This window comes from Protopterus annectens, chromosome 9.part0 (genome assembly GCF_019279795.1).
Source record: "Protopterus annectens isolate FY-2018-M chromosome 9.part0, PAN1.0, whole genome shotgun sequence".
In the NCBI taxonomy this organism is placed as follows: Eukaryota; Metazoa; Chordata; order Ceratodontiformes; family Protopteridae; genus Protopterus; species Protopterus annectens.
Genome location: NC_056743.1, coordinates 200,503,967 through 200,530,275, shown reverse-complemented (window position 1 = coordinate 200,530,275; position 26,309 = coordinate 200,503,967). Strand labels below are relative to the sequence as shown.

At 36.0% G+C, this 26,309-nt stretch overlaps 1 protein-coding gene across 2 annotated transcripts in view; it reads left to right on the top strand.

Moving 5' to 3' along the window:
- The window catches only part of TH (tyrosine hydroxylase), a 1,190,719-nt gene that overhangs the window by 1,040,160 nt on the left and 124,250 nt on the right, over window positions 1–26,309 (top strand). For both annotated transcript variants that reach the window (XM_044082744.1, XM_044082743.1), the window contains 2 exons: window positions 16,666–16,722; window positions 20,599–20,694. In XM_044082744.1, the coding sequence (XP_043938679.1) occupies window positions 16,666–16,722; window positions 20,599–20,694 (153 nt within the window). The remainder of the gene's footprint in view (window positions 1–16,665; window positions 16,723–20,598; window positions 20,695–26,309) is intronic.

The window sequence follows — 26,309 nt, the reverse complement described above, 5'->3', positions numbered from 1 at the left end:
TGCAAACAATCACATTCATTCATTTATTCCCAGATAACCCACTTACATTTTGGAATAAAAAATGGGCAATAGGCAGTGAAACAACCCTGAATAGATTAACACTCCATCACAGGATGTGCACATGTACACAAATACACACCATGCATACCTTTGGCAGTTTATAGGATTTTACACTCACTTATGGTACAGTTTTCTATGTGTAAGGTAAATGGAACAGCTGGCAAAAATGCATTATAAGAAAAAGGTGTGGTGACTACTTCACAAAGATAAGTACCCTAGACAGGAGCTGAACAGGAAAACCAAGCACTGTGGGACACCACCACTAACTTACAATAATTTTAGTGATGTAGAAAATTTACACATTTAAAGTTATGTCAGTGCAGGCAATTACTGTAGTGTGCTTTCAAAGTTTGCTTAATCTTGTACCTCTAGCAAAACAAACTTTGACAAAGCAGTGCCATGTGTAGTTTAACTACTCAACAAGTACATTTCATTGTTTGCTACTCTGCAACATGGAGTACCAAAAATGTAAACTGCAATGCTAGCTTCAACTTGTTTGCACATTTCATGAAATAAAAGCTTGTACTCACTTTCTTGTACTATTTCTTTGTTACAGATATTAAAGCCCTAATTATATATTAGACAAAACAAAGATATAGGTCTTTAAAAACTGAATTTATTTCATCTTTCAGACATCAGCTAGATTTGTTTCAGACACAAGCTAGCTGTTTTGTTTCAGACAAATTTACTCAAAAATCTCTTACAACTGAAATTATTAGTTAAAAGATGAAGAAAGGAAAGTTTATAATGGTAAATAAATTTTATATTTCCACACCTTATGGATACATACCTTAAGAAATTACTAAGGAGGAAGACAAAGTAGGCATTAGATCAGAATATTAAAACCATTCCCAATTTTAAATGTAGATTATACACCTGTACAAGTTATAACTTATCTGAATCAAACATATTTTTTTACTCAGAATAATTTTTTTCCATATATTCAGTAGATTTTGTTTCACTATTTATGGTTCAATCAACTAATCAACTATTTACAAAAGGAACTATATACAATTGCCTAAGTATGCAATCCATAACATCACATTTCCATATACAATATGCAATTTGTATTAAGATGCTGTGCTGACTAATCAAAGTGTTTTGTCCAATACTTCATCAATGTTCTGCCAATAACTGACTTATGATGTTGTCTTATCAGTTCTTTTCTTTATGGTTGCTACTTCCATTCGAGACATGAAGACTGCGATTTTCTTGAAATCTTGAAACGCTGGTTGTGCTTTATACTTCCAGTAAGTTGTTATGGCTTTACTTGCAGTGGCAAGCAATGTTCACAGTAAAGGATATCTTACTTTTGGAACACATTGTGGTATAGGTACATTAAACAAAACTAATGACTCAACTGAAAAGTATCATTAAAAACTGAAAAAAAATTTCAAACCAACATTTATTCAGTGAATGACAATCAAAAAACATGTATTCCCAATCTGCTTTTGTATGCATTTTACATCTCCAACAATAAATACGATTCTTGTATATTAGTTCTAATCCTTGAGGGGTTTGAAAGGATCTGTCTAGGAATTTACATCCATATAGTTTCCACTGAACAGCCTTGGTGATTAAAGGATTTCTTTTTCATTTTTATCAGGATCCCTTTAATCTGATTATAATAATTCCAATAACTATTATTGGCATAGGTCTTAGCTTTTTTTAAGTGTCTTATGAATTTGGGATAGATATCCTTGTCCTTTATAAGTATTGATTAAAAGTATTACACATCTATCAACTTAGGAATATTATTTTTAAAAAGTTGTCATCAATTCCAGCTTGTGATGTACTGTCTTATTTGTTGTATTGGTAGCCACAATTCATCTTCTAACTCAGATTTCATTTTGATTTGATCTAGTGCGAGTAATGTATTGCCATTAAGTATTTGATACCAATAAATCACTTATTTTAAATTTAAGCTCTAATTACGTTTGAATCAAAGGTAGTTGTACATTCTTGTGTACAAGCTATAGGATGTAATATAAAACAACATCTCTTTATATCTGGCTTCATGTTTATATATTTTCTAAACAGCATTATTGTTTCAGTAACAATTACTTTGGTTTTAATACATATTTTCTCTCATCACATTATAAAATACTTTTGTTGGATTTATATTATATTGTTTATGGGCTCAGTTACTAATATTACATATAGGTTCATGAATTAATTTTCATTTGGCTGTATAGGTAGAGTTCAGCCAGAGAGTAACTTTTAGTAATAGATGCCAATGAATAAATATCTATATCTGGTAGATTAATTCCACCCTTCTCCCAACCTTTTAAATAGTTAAGTGCGATTCTACACTTATTGTTAAACCAAAGGAAATTCAGCATCATTTTATTGTATTGCTGTATAATTTTCTTAGCAAAAGAGCTGGAAAGGGATTGTATATAAAACATAATTTTGGGGAAATTATTGATTTAATTATATACAACCTATTTCAATTGTACAAAACATCATATTCTATTTCTGCATTAATGATTTTATTTGACTTGGTATATGAATATAGTTATTGTTTCTCTAGTGTTGCTAGTTAGTAAGATTCCTAGGTATTTAATTTTATTATCAGGCGCCAACTACTTAAAGTCATTATTTAAATCCCTTTTAGTCGAGTTAATAAATAATTTTAGTTTTGATTTCATTAAATACAAGAGCAAAAATAGTTTGAAAGAAGTTCATTGTTTGAAATAATTCATTAATGATTTATTTTTATCAGATATTGTCAACGGGATGTCATCAGCAAATAATTGTATTTTAATTTCCAAGTTATTCCCAATTACTATGCCTTTAATATGTGTTCATTCCAACATAGCTAGCAAAAGGCTCAATTGCTAATGCAAACAGTAAAGGTGAAAAGTGGGCATCCTTGTTAGTTTATTTTTCTAATGAGCTATAGAAGTAGAGACACATGACCCAATCTTAACATAGGCCAGAGAATTTTCATATAGTGTTTTAATTAACTAAAACAAAGAGTGAGAAGGTCACACAGAAAAAACAATCAGAAAAAAATAAATCAAAACTCCAGCCAAGCTAGAACTTCCACTGAGTGACCTCTCAAACCTCTTGTAACAGAGGCACATAGGATATATGCAAATGACCCTTATGAACATCAGGTGTTTCAGCTATATGGCAATTCTGAATACCCATGACTTATTTCTTTTAAGTCATTTCAATGGACAAGTTTAGGCCAAGCCAAACCACACTAGCTGTGGATATGCATATTTCAGCCTTGTTATGACCTCATCAGCACAGCACAAGCAGTGTGATTGACTAAGCATAAGAAATCCAGGGCTGCTGTACCCAGCTGATATCCATTACGATTAGTTTTTTTCTGATTGGATTTTCTGTGCGACTTTCTTTGTTTTAGTTAGTTGGGATATTTTGCAGTCAAAACTCTAAGCTGAGCAGCCCCTGCAAGTACGGCAACTGCATGGCTCCAAAAAGACCTAATAGCAATATAAAACAGAAGGGAGCCAGCAGACTGTAGCATTCAGTGTCTATTCTAAACTAGCTCAAAAGCATAGTATCACAGTAAAATTAAAAGATGAATAGTGGGCTGCTTGAACTTCCACAAAATTTGTGGAAGCTCTTTGTTGCGCCAAAGCTCATTGTTTTGTCAATGTTGTTAACTAATGGCTGTAAGTACCCTAAGCCCCCTTGGTGAAATACCTTTGGTTAAGTATGCCTTAAAGAGCTTTGAGGGCCATACATTAGTCTGCAAGGACCTCATGCTATTTAATTTAAGAAATTGTGCCTCACATGTACTTTCCAAAGGCAAATCCTCTGGCCCATTATTCTAATTACTTGTATTACCAAGACCAAATATGGCCAAATCATCATGATCTGAGGAGAAGCCCTGCAATAGGCTTGGTTAGAGGGTTGGTTAGACTGGCCAAGTATCTGAGATTTTGTTTTTTTGCAAATTGTCAGACTGGCTGATCTATTTGGCTACCTATATCTGTACTGCGTTTTTGTGTGGGACAAATGTCTAGACCACTCAAATTCAGAATTTCTGAACACTATAGTGATATCAGGAACAAGAAACTTACCTTTTTAGGGTTCGCCACAGAGGATCACCTGTCCACTCATGATTGGCAGTGGAGTCTTACGGTGTCAAATTGCCAGCCCAGTGCCCAACCTTCCACAGAAGGCACGCACTCTCACCCAAGGCCAATTTAGTGTGTCCAATCCTCCTACCGCATTGCACACTGAGGCACATAAGAATCCATCTTTTAATTTTACTGTAAAAAGAATTATTGGAAACAGGACAAAAAGCAGGATGGCATCAGATTTTGAACAGTAAGGAAAATAAATGTATCATTAAACTGGGGGGTTTGTTTTCACTAGGACTTAATGAGTACCTTTAATTAGGACAGTTAATTAATTCATTAAATTAGAGCCTCACCTAGTGGTTATATAAAAAGAGAGCAAGGTTTCATGTCTTTACTGCATTGATGAAAGCTATGTAAATTTTACAGCTAAAACCAGTCTGTTTTGTCTCTTATTTTATACTATGCTTTTGAGCTAGTTTGGAATAAACACCGAATATTTTGCAGTCACCCTAATGGTAATGGATATTAGCTGGGTATAATAGTCCTGTGTTTCTTATGCTTATTCAAACACTCCGCTTGTGCTGATGAGGTCATAAGGCAGAAATATGTATATCCACAGCTAGTGGGGTTTGGCTTTACTGGCCTGAAATTGTCCATCAAAATGACTTGAGAAAAAATAAGTCATAGGCTTTCAGAATTCCCATATAGTTGAAACACTTGACATGGGTCATTTGCATATATCCCATGTGCCTCTGTTACAAGATGTTTGAGAGGTCACTCCATGGAAGTTCTAGCTTGCCTGGAGTTTTATTTTTTTTCTGATAGTATTTTAATTAAGAATAATAATTGTTGTGAAAAAAAAACATTTTTCTAGTACCACCAGTAAATAATTCCAATCTATTTAATCAATTGATTAATTGATGACTATATATAAATTTACAATAAATAGAAATACCATGTTAAAAATCTCTTTTGAATTGTGTGAATATATAAAACATGTATAAATGTAAATATTCCTTTTTAATTAAAAAGGTCAAATAAAATGTAATATATATTTTAAGATACAGGAAATAGAAATGTATTTGTTTATGCCAGGTGGCTTCTCTGCATCCAATCTAAGCTGCCATAAGCACTCTTACCTCCAATAAGGTCTTGTCATCGCCTCCTTTCTCATTATGGGGTCACGATCAATAACAAAAAATAAAGACTTATTCAAATCTCTACATTTCAAACTGTGTGAATAAAGTGCACTGACAGTTTTTTTTTTTTTTTTTTTTTTTTTTTACATGTTCCAGTATTCTAAACCTTAGCTTCCTGATGGTCTTACCAACATAAAATGTAGAACAACTTAGGCAAATAGCAATATATATGACCATCTTAGTGTTGCAGTTACAATAACTGTGACATCTAATAGCTCTTCCATAAATTTGTACCGTAACATAAGGTACATCGTTAATGTATTTTCATGTGCTGCACATGCCACATTTACTCATCCTAGATCTTTTAAATGTGGTCAAGTCTGTATCCATTTCCAGAAGTTCTTTCAAGTTCTTACCCCTGCTAAATATAAAATCAGGTTCATTACCTATAATATCTTTTAGTTCAGTTGTAAAAATACTGAACCATGTCTCTTTCATAATGAGCTTAACCTTAACAGCCATATCATTGTAGGGAAGTATCATGGCCCTTGCTTTGTCTACTTCAATTTCATAGGTGGCATTGTTACTATCCATGGGGAGACCTCCCTTTAAAATAGGTTTTAACACCGTATTTATTTTCCCCTCCACTTCCTTACTTATTTTCAAATAAATATCACAGGGATATCCTCTTTCTATAAACATGTCAGTTTTTAAATTTCTAAATTGTAGTTTTGATCATCACTAACTAATCTCAAAAGCCTTACCATCTGCCCTTTCATAATATTTTTCTTTTGAAAATATGAACGGCAACTACTAAAACGCAAAAAGGAATTCATAAAGGTCTTTTTTCAGTGAATATTGGAATGCAAGGTGCCATTTTCCTTGCAACTTGACTGGAACAAAGTTGTACAGATCTAGTTCTAATACTTCCAGTCAGAGATTATCAGATAGAGGCTAATATACACTTTACTACATTAAAACTTATGTTAATGAACTACAAAAACAACTCCAAGTGCTGGCATTGCCAAGTTGAAGAAAAAACTTGCTTCTATGCAAGTGGGAATGTTGGGATGCAAATTCTTGGTGGGTTAGTATGCATAATTTGATGACTAAATTCAAAGATACTTCTTTCATCCCGGAGGTATTTTGTTTTAAATTTTAAGAAAGAAATGTTATTTCAGAGTGTACGATTCTCTCCCTTCCACCTTTGCCATTAAATGGTGGTTACCATACAACTCAACCTCTTAGCACAAGAGATCTGGACAAAAATTAAAAAATAGTGGGGGTCAAAGGCCCAAAAAGGAACAGATTTGCAATATTGCTCTGAAAAACTTAGAAAGTTGCTAGAATAAAGGCTTTGCAAATGTGCCAGTGGGATAAAGCACAGTGTTGATAAAATTTCTGACCTGACAGAACTTTACTACTCTTTTTGACCTTGTTACTCTATCTTTTCAATTGCCTATCCGCTTTTTCTTAAAAACTAAAATGCTTGCAGTACTACTGTTCTCGACTGTTAATGAGATTCCAAACAAAATCATTAATAAAGAACTAAAATTAATAACTTCAAATGATTCAATGCGATTTTGATATAAATTCAAAATGTGTTTTTACTAAATGTTTCAAAGTTAAAGTCCACATTAGGATACAATGATAGTAAAAACGCAAGAATGACAAATGCATATAGCGCACCTTAATTTGTGCACTCACATACACCGACACACACATGTATGTTTTAATTTTAGGGTTGCACTCATTTTCATCCATGCCTATTTATTTTAACATTTTTTTACCAGGAAAGTCTCACTTGGAACGAGCCAATTTTCAGCGGAGGCCCAGGGAGAAATGCTCCAGACACGTCTTTGTAATGTGGGAGGAAACTGAAGTGCCTGGAGGAAACCCACACGAATGCAAGGAGGACATGCAGACTCCACACAGAAGGTGCAACACCAGAGAATTGAACAGAGGAACCTCTTGCTGTGAGGTGACAATGCTAACCACTGTGCCGTCCATTAATTAAGCTCGAAACCGTCAAACAATTCAAGTCCTGATTAGTTTCAGGAAGACTGTCAAGACACTTATTTTTCACCGTCTTAAAGATTTCTCTCCACTTTTCTATTAGAGCAAGGATAATGTAGAATAAAGTCTATATTCTTGACATCCCACTCGTGCAGTAATTTCTTGAATACCAGACTTTATCATCATGGGACAGTGTAAGATGGGATATTGTAAATCCACTGTTTTGAAAGGACAGAATTTACTGCACTTCTCTCACTTGCACATGTTAGATCAGTTTATTTTAGAGCACACACTTCCAAAATATGGGATACATAACTTCTCTAAACTGAAAAAAAAAAAAACTATGCCCACTTGATTTCACAAGCAGTGTGGTACAGGGTATAAACCTTGTTATGTCTCTGGATTTGAAAATTACTTTTTCTAGTTGTAATTTATGTAGGTTATCAAGCATGTCATTTCTCAGCCGATTGAAAACTAGTATTTAGTCAGCTTTGAACACTAAACTCTAGACTCAAAGAATTTTTTCTCTCATTGATTTTTTTTTTGTGGGGGCGGTATCCTTTCATTACAACATCCTTCAGTAGCAACATTTAAGTTAGTGTCAGCATAGCTCTGATAAATAGGAGTGTGTCTGTGTGTGTGCAGTCCCTTGCCTGGTGTGTATTTCACTTCCACATCATAATTCTGTAAATCTAATCTAAGCAGCATCTTTTGCAATATCAGAAGTACCATGGGTGCAGAGATGAATATACATTGCCAGAGCTATGGTTTGATTCCAGCTAAGCATCTTTTCCACCTGCATATTCAAAGAATTTCTAACATCTGTAAACAGTTTCTTTTCTGGCTCCATCTTATTCATTTATCTGTAAAGGTTTGTGACCCACAGCCAGCTGGTCTATACTGTTGTAAGACCATAGCTCCTATACCACTCTGACTAGATTCTGTTTGCAACAACTGGCTTATTCACATCATAGTATTTCAAACACTGATGCAACTAGTAGTAGTTTTGAGAATTTCAAAATTTTATTCCTGTTCTGGCCCATATCTTACTCGGACAGCTTTCTTGGAAATTACTCTAGCAGTGTGTGATGCAAGTATTTCAGAATTTTCACCCTCATTTATATTTGGTCATATTTTAATCTGTCATTACAGTCTCATCATCATCCATAATAACAGCTTCCTTTCATGCCCTTAGTGGGCTTCATCCCACTCTACTAGAGAACCATGTTTACAATACCTTCCAAATCTTAAAATTATTCATACAACAGATATTCTGGTTCTAATGAACTACTATACAGAAACCTAAAGAATCACAAAATCTTCCTAATGGTGTACTTCAGAGGCAACTTGGAGTTTTTGACAGTCTACCACAAATCTTGCTTTGCATTCAACATTAACTTAGCACTTGGCATTTTTAAAACCCATTGTTCAGCTGTGAATACTCACCTTCTATATGGAGGGCTGATAAAGTACAACTCTCTCTACTACAGTAACCAATCGATTCATCCATTCTGAGGAGTCTCACTGACAGCTCAGCTTTAAACAGAAGTAAATTAAAACAGGAACTAGAGAGAGAAAGAGTTACTAATACTTTCTTTGCATTTATAACTGGCAGGGTCTCAAGTTTTATATCTATGCAATATTCTCAGAAAACTTTAACGCATAAATACATCAGCAAAACTATATGGGGCATCACTATCACTCTGTAGTGACCAAGATGTCTCAGAGTTCAATTTCTCCAAGACTTTTGGGTTTCTAATAACAAAGGGACTGGACCCCCCCCCCATTTCCAAGTCTAAGTATGATTCAAGTTTATGAAATTAGTGTAGTTCCAATTTTTGATGTTAGCCAGTAGTGCTCTTTACAGCACCTGCAATGTGTCCTGAACGGACTCTTACATGCATCTCCATACGAATTACAGAATCAGCAGCATATCTAAAGAAGACTGTAAATTCTTTGAGATCCATTGCTCCTACTACAATTGGAAATGTCTGGATATCCCTTCCACATTAACCTCATTTCTGCCTTCAAATCCTGGCATTTTATGGCTTTGTTTCTCTGTGTACACAAGACACTCATGACTGGGTGTAGCAATTTCAGTGATCAATGCTACATTTGTCTTTTTATGAACTATTATACCTTGTTTTCTCACTTCTATGTTTTGAACAAGTTAGTAGATGATCATTGCTCTCTGCAATGCTTTCTAATTCAGGTTTCCAATGCTTCACGACTGCTTCAATATTGCAATGTTTGCACAATCCCCAATGCAACAGTCTGGCCACATTATTATGCCTTTCAGTATGCAGGCCTTCTGCCATTAGTATAAAACAACCAGCAACAAGATGTGCGACTGTTTCCAGTTCTGTTTTACAGACACCACGTCTGTTTCTCCCACATGCTCAATGGGCTTTGTAAACCAAAACATCCATAGTACACTATCCCGAGCCACCAATATTAACCTTACATCTTTTGGTAGAAGTTCACCTCTACTTAATCATTACAGTGTCAGATCTGGATCAACATGAAGTTGCTGCAGGAGTTCTGTACTTGCAACTATATTCATGCCTTTACCACATTTCCATCCTTTTCATCTGATCCTTCTGCTTATATTTCCTTTGGGTTTTTTTTTTTTGTCCCATTCAGTTGCTGCCTGATTTTTTTCTACTTCTGGTTTGATTTCCATTCCCACTTGACATGAATGTTTCTGTTAAACTAAGCATGGAAGTCATCTTGGACTAGACTAGTTTTCCATGTTTTAAAAATTTCACTATGTTTAGATCTGGTGACGTCAGCAGATATGTATGCAGTCCTACAACTGCAGATCTATACAAGTAATAGATTTCAAGGAGGCACATACCTCCTTCAAAACAAGGAAATATAATCTTGGTACACACTGATTTTTAATCATTTGATAAGCATGAAGCATTTTTCTTTTTTTTCCTCCAGCTGATCCAATACCTTTTAGGGCCAGTCAGTCACCAAAAACTGTAAATTAGAACAGGAAGAGCAAGTTGGTTTACAGAGCTTGGACTTTGTTCTAGATGTCCGGGCCATTTCCCGTGTTAATTTTAGTCATCCAAAATATTGTTTTTTTACTGAGTTTTGTTGACATTTTATTCTCAGTCCATCAATTCCCACATATGTTTACACTACCTCCTACTCAAGTTGCTTTATATCACATTCCTCTCCCAGACTGATATTTTCATAGTGCTGTGCTACTGCTTTCTTGATTTAAGTACTGCTTTGTCATTTGGTCTTGATAAATGTGCCATTATTAGATCTGATAAAGGTTTAACCACTTATGGTTGCGCTTTCAGCTTATCTGATGAGCTATACAGTTCTAAAATCGGCCACAAAAAGATGAGAAGTCTTCACACTTGGTTGTTTTCTGGGATCCAAACTGTACCTATGACCTACATCTGTTACGAAGACAGCTTAACGGGTTAAGAGCACGACAAAAGAACAGTGGTAACAGTCACCCTGGAATATCCACTTTGAAGTTTTATACCTGGAATAACTTGCCCTTTATCATGGCTTAGCCACAAAGTAGTTTGTCACTGTTTCATGGTCGCTGCAATATAATTGATCAGTGTAGAGTATATTATACATCTGTAAGCACTCCTATCAATGAATGTGGGATGCTGTCAAAATGCTTTAGTAATTATTCATTCCATACTTATAATAGAGAATTGTAAAAGGCGAAGATCCTGACTAACAGCAAATGATCCTTTGCTCCATATGATTTTCTTGTGTTACCCTTTTGTTCTACTGCCACGAATGAGTTTTCTAAAGGACTATAAACTCTGTCATCATCAATTCCAGTGTATAGTTTATACAGTCAGAAGACAAGTTATTTGTCTATAGTTTTTACAGTAGCTTGCAGGTTTACTCTTAAGGAATAGCAACATTTTTCCTGTTAACCAAGTTGGTGTCTGTTCAGGATACACATACTAGTTCTTACTCAAGGCTAAATCTGCGTGTATAGGTGCCAATACTTTAAGCCAGAAACTAGGTACTGCTTCTGGGCCTGGGGTTTTCCAATTAGAAGCTTTTAATTTTATTTCCATTTCTCTGGGCATTACTTCATCCCATTTCATACCCTGCACATATGAACTATTTATTTTTTTATTTTATTTTACATCTGTTTATCAGGATGGTCCAACTGGGACAGTGCCCATTTTCAGCAGAGGCCCAGGGAGAAAAGCTCCAGCTTAAGCTTACATACAAAGTCATCACATCAAGTAATAGAAATTCTAGACTAAAAAAATGTGTTAACACACTCACTGGATAAAAAATTAAAAACAAAAATATATACATAGTATCAAATAGAACAAGACTTTAAACACTTGAATATAGACAAATATATGGTTGAACTTAAGTAGGGAGAATCACTTAGGCAAAGTAGTACATAGTAATACTTCCGTGGTGAGAGTTGCAGCTAGGAATGTAACTACTTAGAGAAGTAGCGTTATTAGAAGGAAACTTCTGTTTCTTGTACTTCATCTAGCCATTCTGCATCTTTTTATGTTCCAAAGGATTTTCAAAGTTATTTCTCCAAAATATGTCTATTTCTTTTTTTGGTGGTATTGCGATTCCTTTCCATTTCCCAGTTCACTACAAAACTTTTTGGGGTAATCAATGAATTGCTTATTTAGTACTTTTCATATTTCTTCTTCAGGAGGTCTCCCATCCCACCTGTTCTCCTTACTTTGGGGACTCACTGTTTCAGCATGCTGTTGATATAACCTGCGTTAAAACTTTCTACACTAAATCACTCAAGTATTCCATAACTTCAGCTTCTATTTGTCTAACTTCTGCTTTACTAATCTATTGTTCTAGGTTTCCCCTTTGTGATTTTGTTTGGATTGTGAATTTTTCCATATCTGGATGCCTTTACCTGCATTTTTCTTCAAATATCTTTGGGGCTGCTTTTTTGTATTAATTAGTTTGGCATTCTCCTTTGAATAAATATTGCACAATTCAGTAAAAATTAAAAGAAAAATCTAGCAAGGTTAGACTTTCCACCGTGTCATACCTTAAACCTCTTGTATTAGAGGCAACATGGGAAATATGCAAATGGCCCTTTAAGGACAGCAGGTGTTTCAGCTAAATGGCAATTCTGAAGGTCCATGACATGTTTCAGCCTTGTTAGCTTGTTCAGCTGTTGATAGCCAAACATTCCACTTATGCTGTGCTGATGATACTATAACAAGGCTGAAACATGCATGTCCACAGCTAGTCAGGTTTGGCTTGAATTAATCCATAAATAGATAGTCATGGACATTCAGAAATGCCATTTAGCTGAAACACCTGATGTCCTTAAAAGGGTCATTTGCATATATCCCACGTCACCTCTAATACAAGAGGTTTAAGGTATCACACAGTGTAAAGTCTAGTCTTGCTAGATTTTTCTTTTAGTTTTTACTGACTGGTTTGTCTGTGTGACCTTTTTGCTTGTTGTTTTAAACATTGCACCATATCAAATCTCTTTCTTTTCCATATCCAGGTTTCTTTTTTTATACCATTCAAAGAAACTCTAGTTTTTGTTCTTTATATTTTTACAAATGTCCCAAAGCTTCTTGGTCTATACAATGTTTTTCATGGATCTTTTGCAATAATGAACACAAATTTGCATTTGAAGCTTTTGACAGTTTAAGTATTTTTCTTACCTCTCGTTTCTCAATCGTTTTAAATATCTTCTATCTTGAAATGTTGGGCTTCCTGCAGAACAAAACAATATTTCATTATCTTTATGCATCTTTTTTTGACCTGTGAGTTTTTGTGGATGACTACTTCCTTCAACAGGGTATCATCTTCCCCCTGAGCCTGGCCTAAACCCATTGTCTGAATGTTTCCATGTCTTGAGGATTCCACACTTGTCATTTTATCCAGTCCTGGCAGCTAATCTATTTACAACAGTAACCAGTCTGTTCCCCCATTCTGATGATTCTGGTTTTTTTTTTTTTTTTTTTTAGACATCCAAGCTTTAAATACATGTTCAATCCTGTTTTACTTTCCTTACAGCATTTATAATTGGCAGTGTGCCAAGTTTTATATCTATGTGATATTCTCTTGGGAAACTTCCTAAACCTGTGAATAAATCAGTATGTGGGTTATCAGTGCTATCACTCTGCAGTGACCATGATTAAGTCTGTACACAGGCAGATTTGCTCTTACACAGTAGATTTTTCCATTCATAGCTTCACAAAAGCCAAATTACGGAGAATTCCCTTTGTTTCAATTTTGAAAACAATCTCCTCAATTCAGGTTAGCAATTTTTGAGTCACTGGCTCCAAGTGGTAAGAATGTTAACACACACCTCTTTAGTGTCAGACAGACATTTCTTCAAAAATATCATTAAAAAAAAAAAATAGTACAACTCCGCATCCATGTCGACTTTAAATTCAATATTCTGACCATTAATTTTCAGAACTTCTTAACCATTTTACTTCATTATTGAGTGTATCATGTCTTAGGACAATTTTCAGATTTATTATTATGAAGCAATCTATCTTCAGTAGTACCCAAAATAAACAGCTCATTTTCATCTGTGAAACATGCAGACTATTGCAAAAACATTTAGACACTTAATAGAAAAAAATGACTTCCATAACAGATTTTAAAAAGAACTTAAAATGCAAGAGCGCTTCCTCACATATTCACATATACTAAAAAAAAATGCATATAATTTAGTAATTCTTTTCACTGGTCTCCATTTTTGGAAGCAATGCACTGCACATAAATCTCTTTCACATCAATTACTTTTGCATTTCCCTCACATCCACTCTCATTTCTGCCTTTTTGTTTGACTGGCATCTTACACACATCCTTTTTCTCAGGCAATTTATAACTTTAATGTAGTAATTTCACTTGCTCCACAGACATTCACACACGGCAAATCTACAGTGTCTGAAGGACCTTAAGCCATTAAGTTGCACAGCAAATAAATACCAAATTCTTCCAAGACTCTCAGTAACCACCCCATGCTATTTTATATGTACCCTCTTTCAGAAAAGTAAAATAGTTACACGTGCATTTAGTGTCTATTCCCTATTAACATGAAAAAAAAAAATCAGCACAGAGATTGTTCAGGCTTCTCAACTAATTCATACATTGAAAGGAATAAACTCAATTTCTGGATCCCAAGATTCCAAGTTTCAGCTAAAAATTCAGTGTGTGTAAAACACCACCTAGTAGTGGGAAATGAGGCACTTTTTATTTGCATTATACGTGTGTGCACATTATACTTATGTTGAAGCAATTCCAGAACTCAGATGTATTCTTCAAGTTTAGATTGATACTGTTTTCCTTCTGGAAATTAATTTCTTCACTACTGACACACAACTGTCAGGTACAATAAGAAGCAATGCAGCGTGACAGAATGTCATCGAGCCTCACGGGTGTGTGTTCATTCTCAGACTTCTGCAGGGGTGTGTGCAATGCAGAGTGACAGAACATCATCGAGCCTCTCAGGGGTGTGTTCATTCTCAGAATTCTGCAGGGGTGTGTGCAATGCAGCGTGACAGAACGTCATCGAGCCTCACAGGGGTGTGTTCATTCTCAGACTTCTGCAGGGGTGTGTTCATTCTGACTGCTCTGTGTACTACAAGACCTGAAAATAAATGCAGCAATATCTTTAGCATTTCAGCTTAACTTAACACATGCATGATCAGAGCTACTTGTACATTTGCTGGTGGTATGGAGGGAGACCGCCCTGACTACAAACCCTTTGACCAGAGTTTGTGCAGTAATTCAGGGAGCTTGAATGCACCAGCAGACAGGATGAAAGGAAAAGAATCACACATACTACTGCTATCCTTAATATGAGGGGGAACAATGCAGAAAGGTGGCTTGGAGTACACATTAGGGTCTTCAACCAATGATGGGTGGTAAGTGTGTATTCTGCAGAAGAAAGCACTGAGAGGCTCCCACCTCCCCCTATTGAGGAGGGTAAGGAGGGGTTAGGCCATTAAAATGCTCTCACAACTGAAAGGACCCTCGTGTGTCTGAATGCCCCCTCCTGCAACAGCCCTCATGTTGTCTTTAGATGGACTACTCAGAGGGGATGAATGAATGAGCACCGTCTGTCCAAGATAGCTTGGTAGAAGCCAAAAAATGTATAGAAAAGCTACGTCACATTATCCATACATAAGAGAGCTATATGCAAGTGCTGCCAAGGAGTAAAACTACAGCTTAAAACAAAATAAAACAAACAAGATATGAAGGTAAGGCTTTCAGAAAATTAAGTAGGAATGTTATTTATTACAAAACAATGTCATTATTCAGTTCAGGCTGACTGCTATTGTAATCTAGCTGCAGAGGACTTTATATAGGGATGGAATATTGCTCAGAATCTAATGGACAAGTATAAGGTATCCCAGGTAACTTGGGACTGGACTCCATCTCAAGTGAGATTTGAAGAGCATGGATACCCTCAAAGTATGTTTTTGAAGAGGCATTCTGCATATTTATCACGCATGCAAAATATTTTTCAGGAAGCTGCTTTGCTATCAATTTTAATTTCCTGCAGGACTGCTTCGATGAAAAATAACATTTAGTAGCATATCTTGCTAACTGTTATCATGAAAATCATTAACTATATCTGAACATTTAAAAATGAAATGTTCCATTATATAAAGTAATGTTAAGACTTGCAAAGATCTGTCTAGAACTGCAAACATTGCAGACAGCCTCCTCCCATCTTACATTATTCACGTCTCATTTCCCTCCCTCATTTTTTCCAAGGGCCTTGTACAACACACACAGACTGTTACATACATGATGTTTAATTATGCATATAGCAAGTAGCATACACCATGTAAATGAGAAAATAAATTTGGGAGGAGAATGTGTTCAGATGCAAGTTCTAGGCTAGCTGCCACTGAGTGCAATTTTGAAGTCTAGCCAGTTTCCCTTTTGGTGCTTGAATTAACCGATCCTATTTTGTGTTAAAATTGGCCTTGACCATCCCCCATCCCTCGGTCAATAATAATACATTACCCTTAATGAAAATAACTGGGATCATAACAGATAATTTGAGAAGACCCATGCATGATTCATAGGCAAGTACCAAGCTAACGTCCATTGTGGACCATTTTAAGCCTAGCCAGTTTCCTTTATTGAGAATCACGTCCTGTAACTCAGCTGTGAAGTAAACAGCTAAACCATTATGCCAGTCCCCAATGTAAAGTATTTAGGGGCTGCCTCTTTCCATTAGTAGTACAGGGGGCAGTCTTGGGGCAATTTTCTGTGTGTGAAAATTATATGCAGACAGCCAGTGTCAAATTCCATCAAATCAAAGCTAATAAAATATTCTAAAACCATTTAGTGTGTATATGTAACTGTCAATTAATACTTAATGAATTTATGTACATATGTTTTTAAAATAGGACATTGGACTGGCATCACTGGGAGCAACCGATGAAGAAATAGAAAAGCTGGCTACAGTAAGTCACATTGATTATTTTAATTAGAAGTTTAGTGAATTGTAGCTACAATGCTCAAAATGAATACAAGTGATAATTACAAACACGTTTGCAGACTTTGAGTTACAGTGCACAAATGAATATGAAGGGTTGTTAAAGACTGTAGTGGAAATTATAAACACTGTTCAAAATCTCTGGGTAGTTCTCTGTTTTTCTACTTAAATGTCCCTTAACAAACCTCTAACCTACAGCATGCCTACATCTAGAAAGTAGCTGTACCCCTACCAAACTGAAAGAGATGCGTTTTTCATCATAACATGACCCAAACTATAGTACTAATTTCCCTGCATCTCTCCAAGTAACAATTTTATTTTATTATACCTAAACAAATTTATGTAAAAGAGTTATAAGTTATGGTAGCCCCTTTTTAATTATTGACTGCATAGATTTCAGATGTCTGAGTGGATAAACTTGCTGGTTAGAAGGGCTAGTCTGTGGATTAAAGTGACTATCCCTGCTGTTTGCTTAAGTTGAACTGTCATTCGGGCTTTGCAAGGCTAATGTGAATGTGTAAAACAAGTTGGAATACTTTGCCCCGGCAAATGCATGTGTGAAGCATTGCAGAAATGCATTATTGTGGCCATTACATTTATCACAGACAACTAAGCTGCATGAAAAGTGGCTCCAAATGCTGGGAACAAGGAGGTGTCTATCAATTAAAGTGACTCACTATGGATTCATTTGTTCAGGTTAAGCAACTAACCTATATTTGCAGAAAGGGAACATTTGCATATTTCAAACAAATTTGAAATACATTACTATAACTATTCATTCCCCCCACCAATCAGCCATCTCAATCAAAATCAGACATCTGAGGTACATGTACACAGTCAAAGAGGAAGGTGTAATTGATGAACAATGAAACAGATATAATTTGCAAATAAAACCAACTTGACTGTGCTATCAATTTATTATAATTAAACAATGTGCTGGCTTGCAGTAGTGTCATAATATATTTTATTATATACATAAATATATATATTATACACACATATATATCTATATATTACACATACATATACACACACACCAGTAATGAGTATCAATACCCAAAAAGATTGAGTATTACAGGGAAATAATGGACTGTCCTGGAATTTTGTGAGGCCCGTGAGAAAGTCCGCAGTATCCAACTTTAAGCAGAAGGATTTGTTATTCACTGCAAAATTGTATGTAGAGGTGGCCAGCGTCAAATCTCCCTTTTGCACATGCCCACACACAAATTGGGAACAGTCTTTGTATCCAAGTGTTTGGAATGACATTTCCTCATACGTGTGCTTTTAAAATGGAAGCAGGTGCTATTTCTAACACCATCCACACAAAGCAGTAGTCCATGTAGACCTGTCCTGCAGTTCTACTTGCTCCAGCAGATAACAGACAATAATGGTTAGAAAGCCTATATTATCTCAAGTGTTGCTTTCTTAATTTCTGCACTCAACTAAATCCCCATCTATCTTTCAAACTCTCACACAGGTACACAAAGCAAACTCAAGTTGCATTTTATACAGTACTTCTTGATACCAGGTGGATAGCCCACATACTTTGAAATATTTTCCATTTCCATTCTATTACAGTTTACATCCTCATAGTACAGTAAACTGTTCACATTTTGCTTTCACACCATTAAGCCTTTAAAAAATTGAACTAGTCATATTTGTCTGATACTATGGCATGGATTAAATACACACATCAGTGGTGATTCAGCTATGGATTATATTTTTAGCACACATTTCAACTGTTGTGCAAATACAAGCAAGTTATTACTCTGTCTTAACATTTTACAAGAAAGAATAAATGTTTCCTCCACTGCCATCTATGAAATGATCAAAATTCAGTCCAGTTAGCTTGCAAATTCTATACTATGCCTTTTTAAAGTCTTCCAGCTAAACTGATATTCAGATAAAACAAGCAAATTCCCTCCTTTCATATTGTAGCTCCACCTACTTGTGACACCACTAGTGACACCCCCCCCCCTGCTCGTAATACCACTTGTGGCAGTAACCCTGCTTCTGCTATCACTAGCTGTACTCAACAGGCCACCAAAGGGACTGATTAAAGTCATATTTAATAACCAGGTAAATCAGTATAATTTCTCACGACTCCCATCAATTAATTGTTTTCAGCACAAATTACTGTGCAGTTACATCTTCTGGTACTAATTTGATTCTCCCTTCTCTAACCCCACCCCCACCGAAAAAAATACAGACTACCTAGCACTTTTTCTAAGTCCTACCATACTCTTGTCCATACTGAAATGTACCAAAATGTGCGCACACTGTGCCCACATTTCAAAGTTGTTCTTTTGTAGAACATTTGCAGTTATATCAACATGCATCATTTAAATTTTAAAAGTTGTTCACATTTCCTTGTTTAAAAGTGAATGTTTTAAACTTTTTTTTTTTTCAAAATTGACCATAATTTCAAAGATACATAAGAATGAAGTGACTAAGTCTACAGATGTCTTTGTGACATGTAACATGGCAGGTGCAGCATGATTCTGAGTGTTTTAAGTTATTAGAAACTGCATATAGCACAGCTCACAAATTTGTTTCTTTTAGAGAAGCTGCCATTCATTGCTGAAATACAAGTAAAAGAAAAATGACTACAATGTTGACAACTGCCAGTGCTATTAAGCAGTTTACTACCAAACTTCCTAAAGGATGTTGCTATGACAACTCCTTATTCAGCAGCCAAGTGATGGTTTGTCAGTCCAACTAGAATAGATAAGGGAATATTCAACAGTAGAAACAACATTCTTTTCACACTAGATCATAACCTTAAAATGTCAAGTATTAATTTATATTCTCCATCATCACACAAGTATAGTCCACGAGCTCAATCAATTTGTTATAGTGCAGGGAGGCTGGTAAATTATACTGTTGACATAGCTAGTCCAGTACAACTACTAATGACAAACATACATAGCTAGTGGAGCAGAATCAGTACAAAAAAGTGACACTGTGTGACTGTTGCTAACATACAGCGCTTCCTGGCACATATTAAAATATGCAAAGTGATCTCTTCTCATGGTTTCCATTCTAACCTCATTACTGTTTGCTCACATAGTAATATTAGTTAACAGGACAACATAAGGTCGATTAGTCTTTGTGAAAGAAGCATAAAAAAGTTGTGCTATAGGAATAAATATCCTTAGGTTCTCTGAAACAATATGTAGGTCCTTGTTAATAACATGCTTGGCAAGACATTATTCAAGGTTTCTAGATAGGCTCTCAAGACTAGTTTACCCATGAACATCCTGGAGTGTCAAATGATGAAAAGCAACAACGTATGTATTGCACATTCTACACCACATGAAAACACAGATAAAAGCACAACTACATACTGGTTGACAACATAAGAGTTTAAGATGATTAAAAAACTAAATAAATGTCAGCTGTATGAGCAGGTTCTTGACAACAGCTGGTATAGTATTGGTAGTTAGTAAATAGAATAGTAACTGGGTTAATCACTGGTGGTAATAAGCATGGAAGTTCCAACTGATCTAGCTATTTCTGTTAAATTCTCAACATGATTAGCAACTACATTAGCAAATAAGAGCTATGTATACTGTTAAACATTAATTATATTGGAGTAAATACAAGGCAAGTACTTATATAAAATCAGGAATGCACAGTAACACAAGAAAATCAGAGATGCTCCTAGGGTCAGAGTTGTCTTGAGAGGTGTAGATGAGGTGAAAAAATGAAAATATATTCTTGTCACAGGATACTTGAAGTCATACATTTGGTTCACTCCAAAAAAATGCAAATATACACAAGCTATTTGTTTTTTATTTGAAACAGATTGCTGAGAAGATACTTCTGTATATTTTTTTTTCAGTTGTACTGGTTTACAGTGGAATTTGGACTGTGCAAGCAAGGTGGTCTCATAAAAGCATATGGAGCTGGTCTGCTGTCATCATATGGAGAACTTATAGTAAGAGCATAAATGTTATTTTTTTTTTATCTACTTAACACACTGTATTCTTCTTTTGGGAGAACTCTGTTTGCAGTAATCAAAAAAGTCATAATCTACACTTGTCCAATGGCCACTAGCAGGTAGGTGTTAATTTCTGAGAAAAGTTTCATGGGTTCCAATTATGTTTCATCCTCCATCCAAAGCTGTAAAATTGCATTAATCTCCTATTATCAAGTGACCTCAGGAACAGCATTTACTAGGCAAGTAGGCAATGGAAGTAGAACACCCGACCTTTGTTCCACCTCTCTAACTCACACACACCAAATTTGGAATTGCCAAATCCACCTACATTTCTTTGGGATATAGGACTCCAGCTTGCAGACTACAAAAGGTATTTTAAGAGTATTATAAACAAAAGTGGGTGCTATATTTGTCACTCCCACAGCTTTACTACACAAGCTCAATGGAACATGCACCATAAAGGGAAAAGTAATGCCTGGTTTATTTGAAAATCAAGTACTCCTTTACTCCAACGTTTAGCATCCACATAACAGGAAGATTCAAGTCATGGAGGAGGTTAAAGGAGGAGCTTGTCACCCCTATATAAAAATTTCAGTGCAGTTATATTAAATGAACATGGCAAATGACGTCAAGTTTTGTGGGTTTTAGGAGTGGCTGCCAGAGAGGTGGCAGTTATCATAAGGCTCTTTGGGGAGATTACATGAATCCATCAGTTTTATTTCTTAACCGTTAAAATACTCCCTGTTCTTCACACACATTTTGTTTTCTGTTACTGGCTTATTTGCATTTACCCTCTCTTTCAAACATTTCCTAGCACACAATCTGATTTCCAATATAAAATTTTGGAACTACTCACAGTAGTAACTAGTAGCAACTAGTAATAGTAAACTAGTTTTGAGGTATGCTTTGAAAACGAGGAATATTAGAGTAAAGCAGAATGAATACTCATAAATGGTCAGTGGAGAGAAGTAGGAGGGAATGACCAGGTTAAAATAAGCAGCATATAATTGGCATAATTATAATGAATGCACCAAGAGGGAATTATAGTGGTGAAGATAGTGAAAATAAAACAGTTTAAAGTGTGAAGGCAGAATGTTGTCAGTGGTGTCAGCTATGATAAGATTAGGTTTATGACAGACGTCAGTGAAAGAATATCTTAGAAAAATGCATTCACCTACTACTGCTCCCCTACCTGCTTGATAACCCTCTACATACCCCCACACAACACTGCTTCAGGCCTGGACACAGCATCACCACTGCTCTCCTCTCCTTCCTCAAAACTGTCAACTCCGTACACGACTCCGGCCATATTGTTTCTACCATCCTGCTTGGCCTATCAAAGGCCTTCGATACAATTTCACACAAACTCCTCTTGTCTAAACTCTCTCATCTTAATCTACTTACCTCCTCTATCAACTGGTTCTCCAGTTGCCTCTCTAATAGGCATCAATTGGAAAAACTGTACTTCCCCATTCCTTAACACTCTCACAGGAGTACCACAGGGATCCATATTAGACCCTCTACTATTCAATATTTTTATAAATTACTTCCACGAGTGTATTCCTAATGCCAAGCTTGTCCAATATGCAGATGACTCTGATAATCTGCTCCTCTGAATCCATGCTACAGAAACTAACCCAAGAAGCCTTCCTAGCAACCGAGAACTAGAAGTTTAATAACCACCTAACACTGAATGCTTCCAAGTCCAAACTCTTGATACTCACCCCCACAAGGTACACTAAATATTGACAAGAACTCTCTCTCCATAACTAGCCATAACACCCCTATAGAAATCGTACCCCATACAAAACTACTAGGTATCACTATTGACAAACTTAATTTTGACATTCATCTTCAAACAAATATAAAGAAATCACACCAAAAACTAGGCTTGCTCTACTGCCATAACTGCTACCTTACTACTCCTACCAAACATGTCCTTTCTACCACCTACCTTATCACCTCCCTTTTATTTGGTGCCCCCCCCTTACAAATCTCCAATCCAGTCTAAAGTCAAAACTAGCTTCCTACTATAACAAAATCTCAAAATTTGCCACTGGTACTAAATCCACCACTCCCAACTCTAATGCCCTTCAAAAATTAAACTGGCTTTAACTCCCCCACCATCTCTCCTTCATCCAACTTTCTTATGCACATAAACTTATCTTTAAACCCTCTCTCTGCCCATCCCTTAACTCTCCCCTCAAACTGCACCAGCCTGATAGACTATTCAGGTCAAACAATCAAAACCTGCTCTAAGTACTCAAGCCTGCTCATACTCCAGGCAAATTCCTTTATCCTTCTCTCTATCCCAACTCTGGAATTCCCTCCCTCCTCATATTCGTACCACCAACAAGCAATCCACCTGCAAAACCTTGCTCCACTCTCACCTCTGTTATCCCTCTGGGAATGCTCCTGCTCTCATCCCACCTGACTCTTCTATTTCACTAGATCCTACCAACCTAACTCAGACCCCCCTCCGCTGTGACACCTACCTCTCATCTCTAATTTTCTTAACTCTTCCTCACTGTCTAGCTTCCTACCCGATCTCCTCACTGTCTAGCTTCCTACCCGATCTCCTCACTGTCTAGCTTCCTACCCGATCTCCTCATACACCCTTGCTCCTCATTACCTTTTAATATACCAACATGCGCACTCCTCCTATTAGCCTGTATTACTATCCTTATTTGATTCTTACTTCTATTGTGAATTTACTTCATAAATCACCATTGTAGACCATGTAAATATTATTATATATATTGCATACATAGCATTTTGTCTTTAATCTGTTAAGATGCCTTTTACTACTACTATGTATACTACAAATATCTTTTGTTATACTTTGTAAAATGTTGTTTTTTGTCATTATATTCATTTGTTTAACCTTCTTGGAGCTTTTCTCCCCAGGACTCCATTGAAAATGGGCTCCTTTGACCCAGTGGACTATCCTGGAAACCAAACCGTAAATATACCACAGACATGCATACCTACATACATATGGATAACTACTGGGGTTTAATTACATGCAGTAAAATATTTGACAGGGTAAAAAATACAACAGTAGTTATATGTATCTGCTTAGCTTATAACAGAACATGTAACAAAGCAGGAAAACTTATTTAATATTAAGCCAGGCAAAATTTCATCTCGATCTTGGCAGGATTTCCTCAGCTCAACAAGAACACACAGTCAGTTAAGATATGCTCACCATCTATAAGGAAACATTCATTAGCATCTAAAGCACAAACCAGTAGGATCTAGAGGGGAATATGTAAAGAAATGGAATCCAGTCTCCTAGATTTTAGAATACATTTAGAACTGACTGCTTCATTCAGTTTGAGAAGATGCCTGCAATAAAAGCTGTCACTATAAATTTTCTCCCATCAAGAAACAACTCAAGTCACAATCCCCCATCAGTGTTGCCTTGTTCTATACATAAAACAACTTTCAGAAATTTTTATAATCCTCAGTGTTTATTCAAAGCATGATTGCAAACATTTTTGAGAATATAATTGTGATCATAAATCCTCTGAGCAAACTTAAATGAGTTACAAGTATAGCAAGATATGTTCATCACCCAAGACTTATGACTGCAATATTCTTTCACATCCTAAGTTTGACCAGTGTTGGCACTGAAGTGTCTTCTTGTCTAGTCTTCAGTAGAAAGACTACAAATGCAACAGCTACATTTCTTTGTATTTCTGTCCCAGGATCTGTGATATTTTGCCTGTTCTAATGAACTCTAAAATTGAAATGCCTACTGCCATATTTAGAACTGCTGCTAGTCTGAATGATTCATTCTGTTGTAAAACTTAGCTCAGTAAGCAAACCCCATGTTAGGAACAAGTGCCTCTGCCTGTCTGTCTCTGTCTCATTCATGTCCTAGGGACCAAATTCTTCAAAATCGGTAACCATGTTATACTGACCATCTCTTACTTTTGGCACCTTATCAAAAATGGCATGAATCAATTCTTTAAAATCTGTGTGCATTTGCTTTAACGTTTCAAACCAAGGAAAAACAATCTCGTGCAACTTCATGTGATTTTTTTTTTTTAAATCTACTCAACGTTTGACCAAATCCTCCTTAAATGGCAAAGAGTACGCACTGTGAAGTATTACTTGCTGAATACTCTAGTTCAGCTCATCAGTGAACTAAATACTTACACTTTTAATTCCAAGTAATCACCTTCCTAGGTGAAAAGTGTGCTGAGAACACCAATATATTCACAGAAAACACACATACCAGGAATATCAATGGACTCAAAAAATGATTAATACAACCGGAATACCAAAATTACCAACTGCAACAACTGAGAAAACTGTAGGAAGAGAAAAACATGACCAACCAGTGTTCCAAACAAATTTAATAAAACTCTGATGTCTCAGCAAAAAGCCTTCAAGGAGTAAAACAGTGCAAAACACTTGCCTTAAATACATAAATCAATTAACTCTTAATTACATAATTAAACAGCCTCCAATTACATTCTTCATTTAACCCTCTAGAGGATAAAGTGTACAATTTTAAAATATAAACAGATTCTTTAAATAACTGTTTTACTAAAGTTGCATCAAATTGAGAAACCTTTATTTTTTTCCAATATAGTGCCCTGTAGCCCCTTACTGTCCCCAGGGTAGAACATATTAAAATGTGTAGGTATCGAACTTTCACTTTTTTATTAAAAATATCTTGCATGTTCCAACAACCTGGTTTTAAAAGTTCTCTTAGTCTCCCAGATGTAAACTTTGTTACAGGGGTCTCTCAGGGCATATACAACACCCTCTGTGTTGCAATTAAAATGATCACATAGTTTGAAAGATATGTTAATATTAGAACATTCTTTTGATCACATATTTACAGGCTTTGCACTTGCCACAAGTAAATGTACCATATGAAGTAGGAATGTGTTTCAGATACCAAAACTGTCCCGCCTTAAATAGTGGCAAAAATGGGATGAATCCTTATATTCCAAACTATAAATGCAATCCCTTTCCCAGGCAATTTGAATGGCCCCTATTGCCCCCTTACACACTTTTCAGCATACGTGTATATACACGCACATACATACATACATACATGGGTCCCCCATATTTTGTCAAATGCCATTTCTTAAACAAACGCAGGGGGTGTGGTTTAATGTCATTTGTACGAATAGCCAAGTAGTGGAAATGTCAATGGTCTGCAATGCTGAGACAATTAAATGGGGCCGGAGGGGTAAAAGTGTTTGTACTCATTTATGTGAGAGTTAGGGTTAGGGTCAGTGATGAGTGAAGGATACGTGTTGTAGGTTTGTGTATTTTATGGTTAGTTTAGGGGATAGTTATAATGTTGTTTGTGAATGTTTGTGCATCCAAGTGAGTCTTGTGTAATGGTAGTATTATGGGAAGGTTTTTATGAAGCTAAGGTCTAGGGTTAGGGTTAAGGGAAGAGGCAGCTTTAGAGTTAGGGTTAGCATGCATTACTAAGACTGTGCAGGGGGCTGAGCCCCCTGCACTCTTTAGCAATGGCTGCCAACCCTAACACTTGCCCTAACCTGCCACCTTACCTTCATAAAAACATCCAGTAGCATTGCCACTATTCAGATGAATTTGGGAGTAGTGTTACTATCATAAGA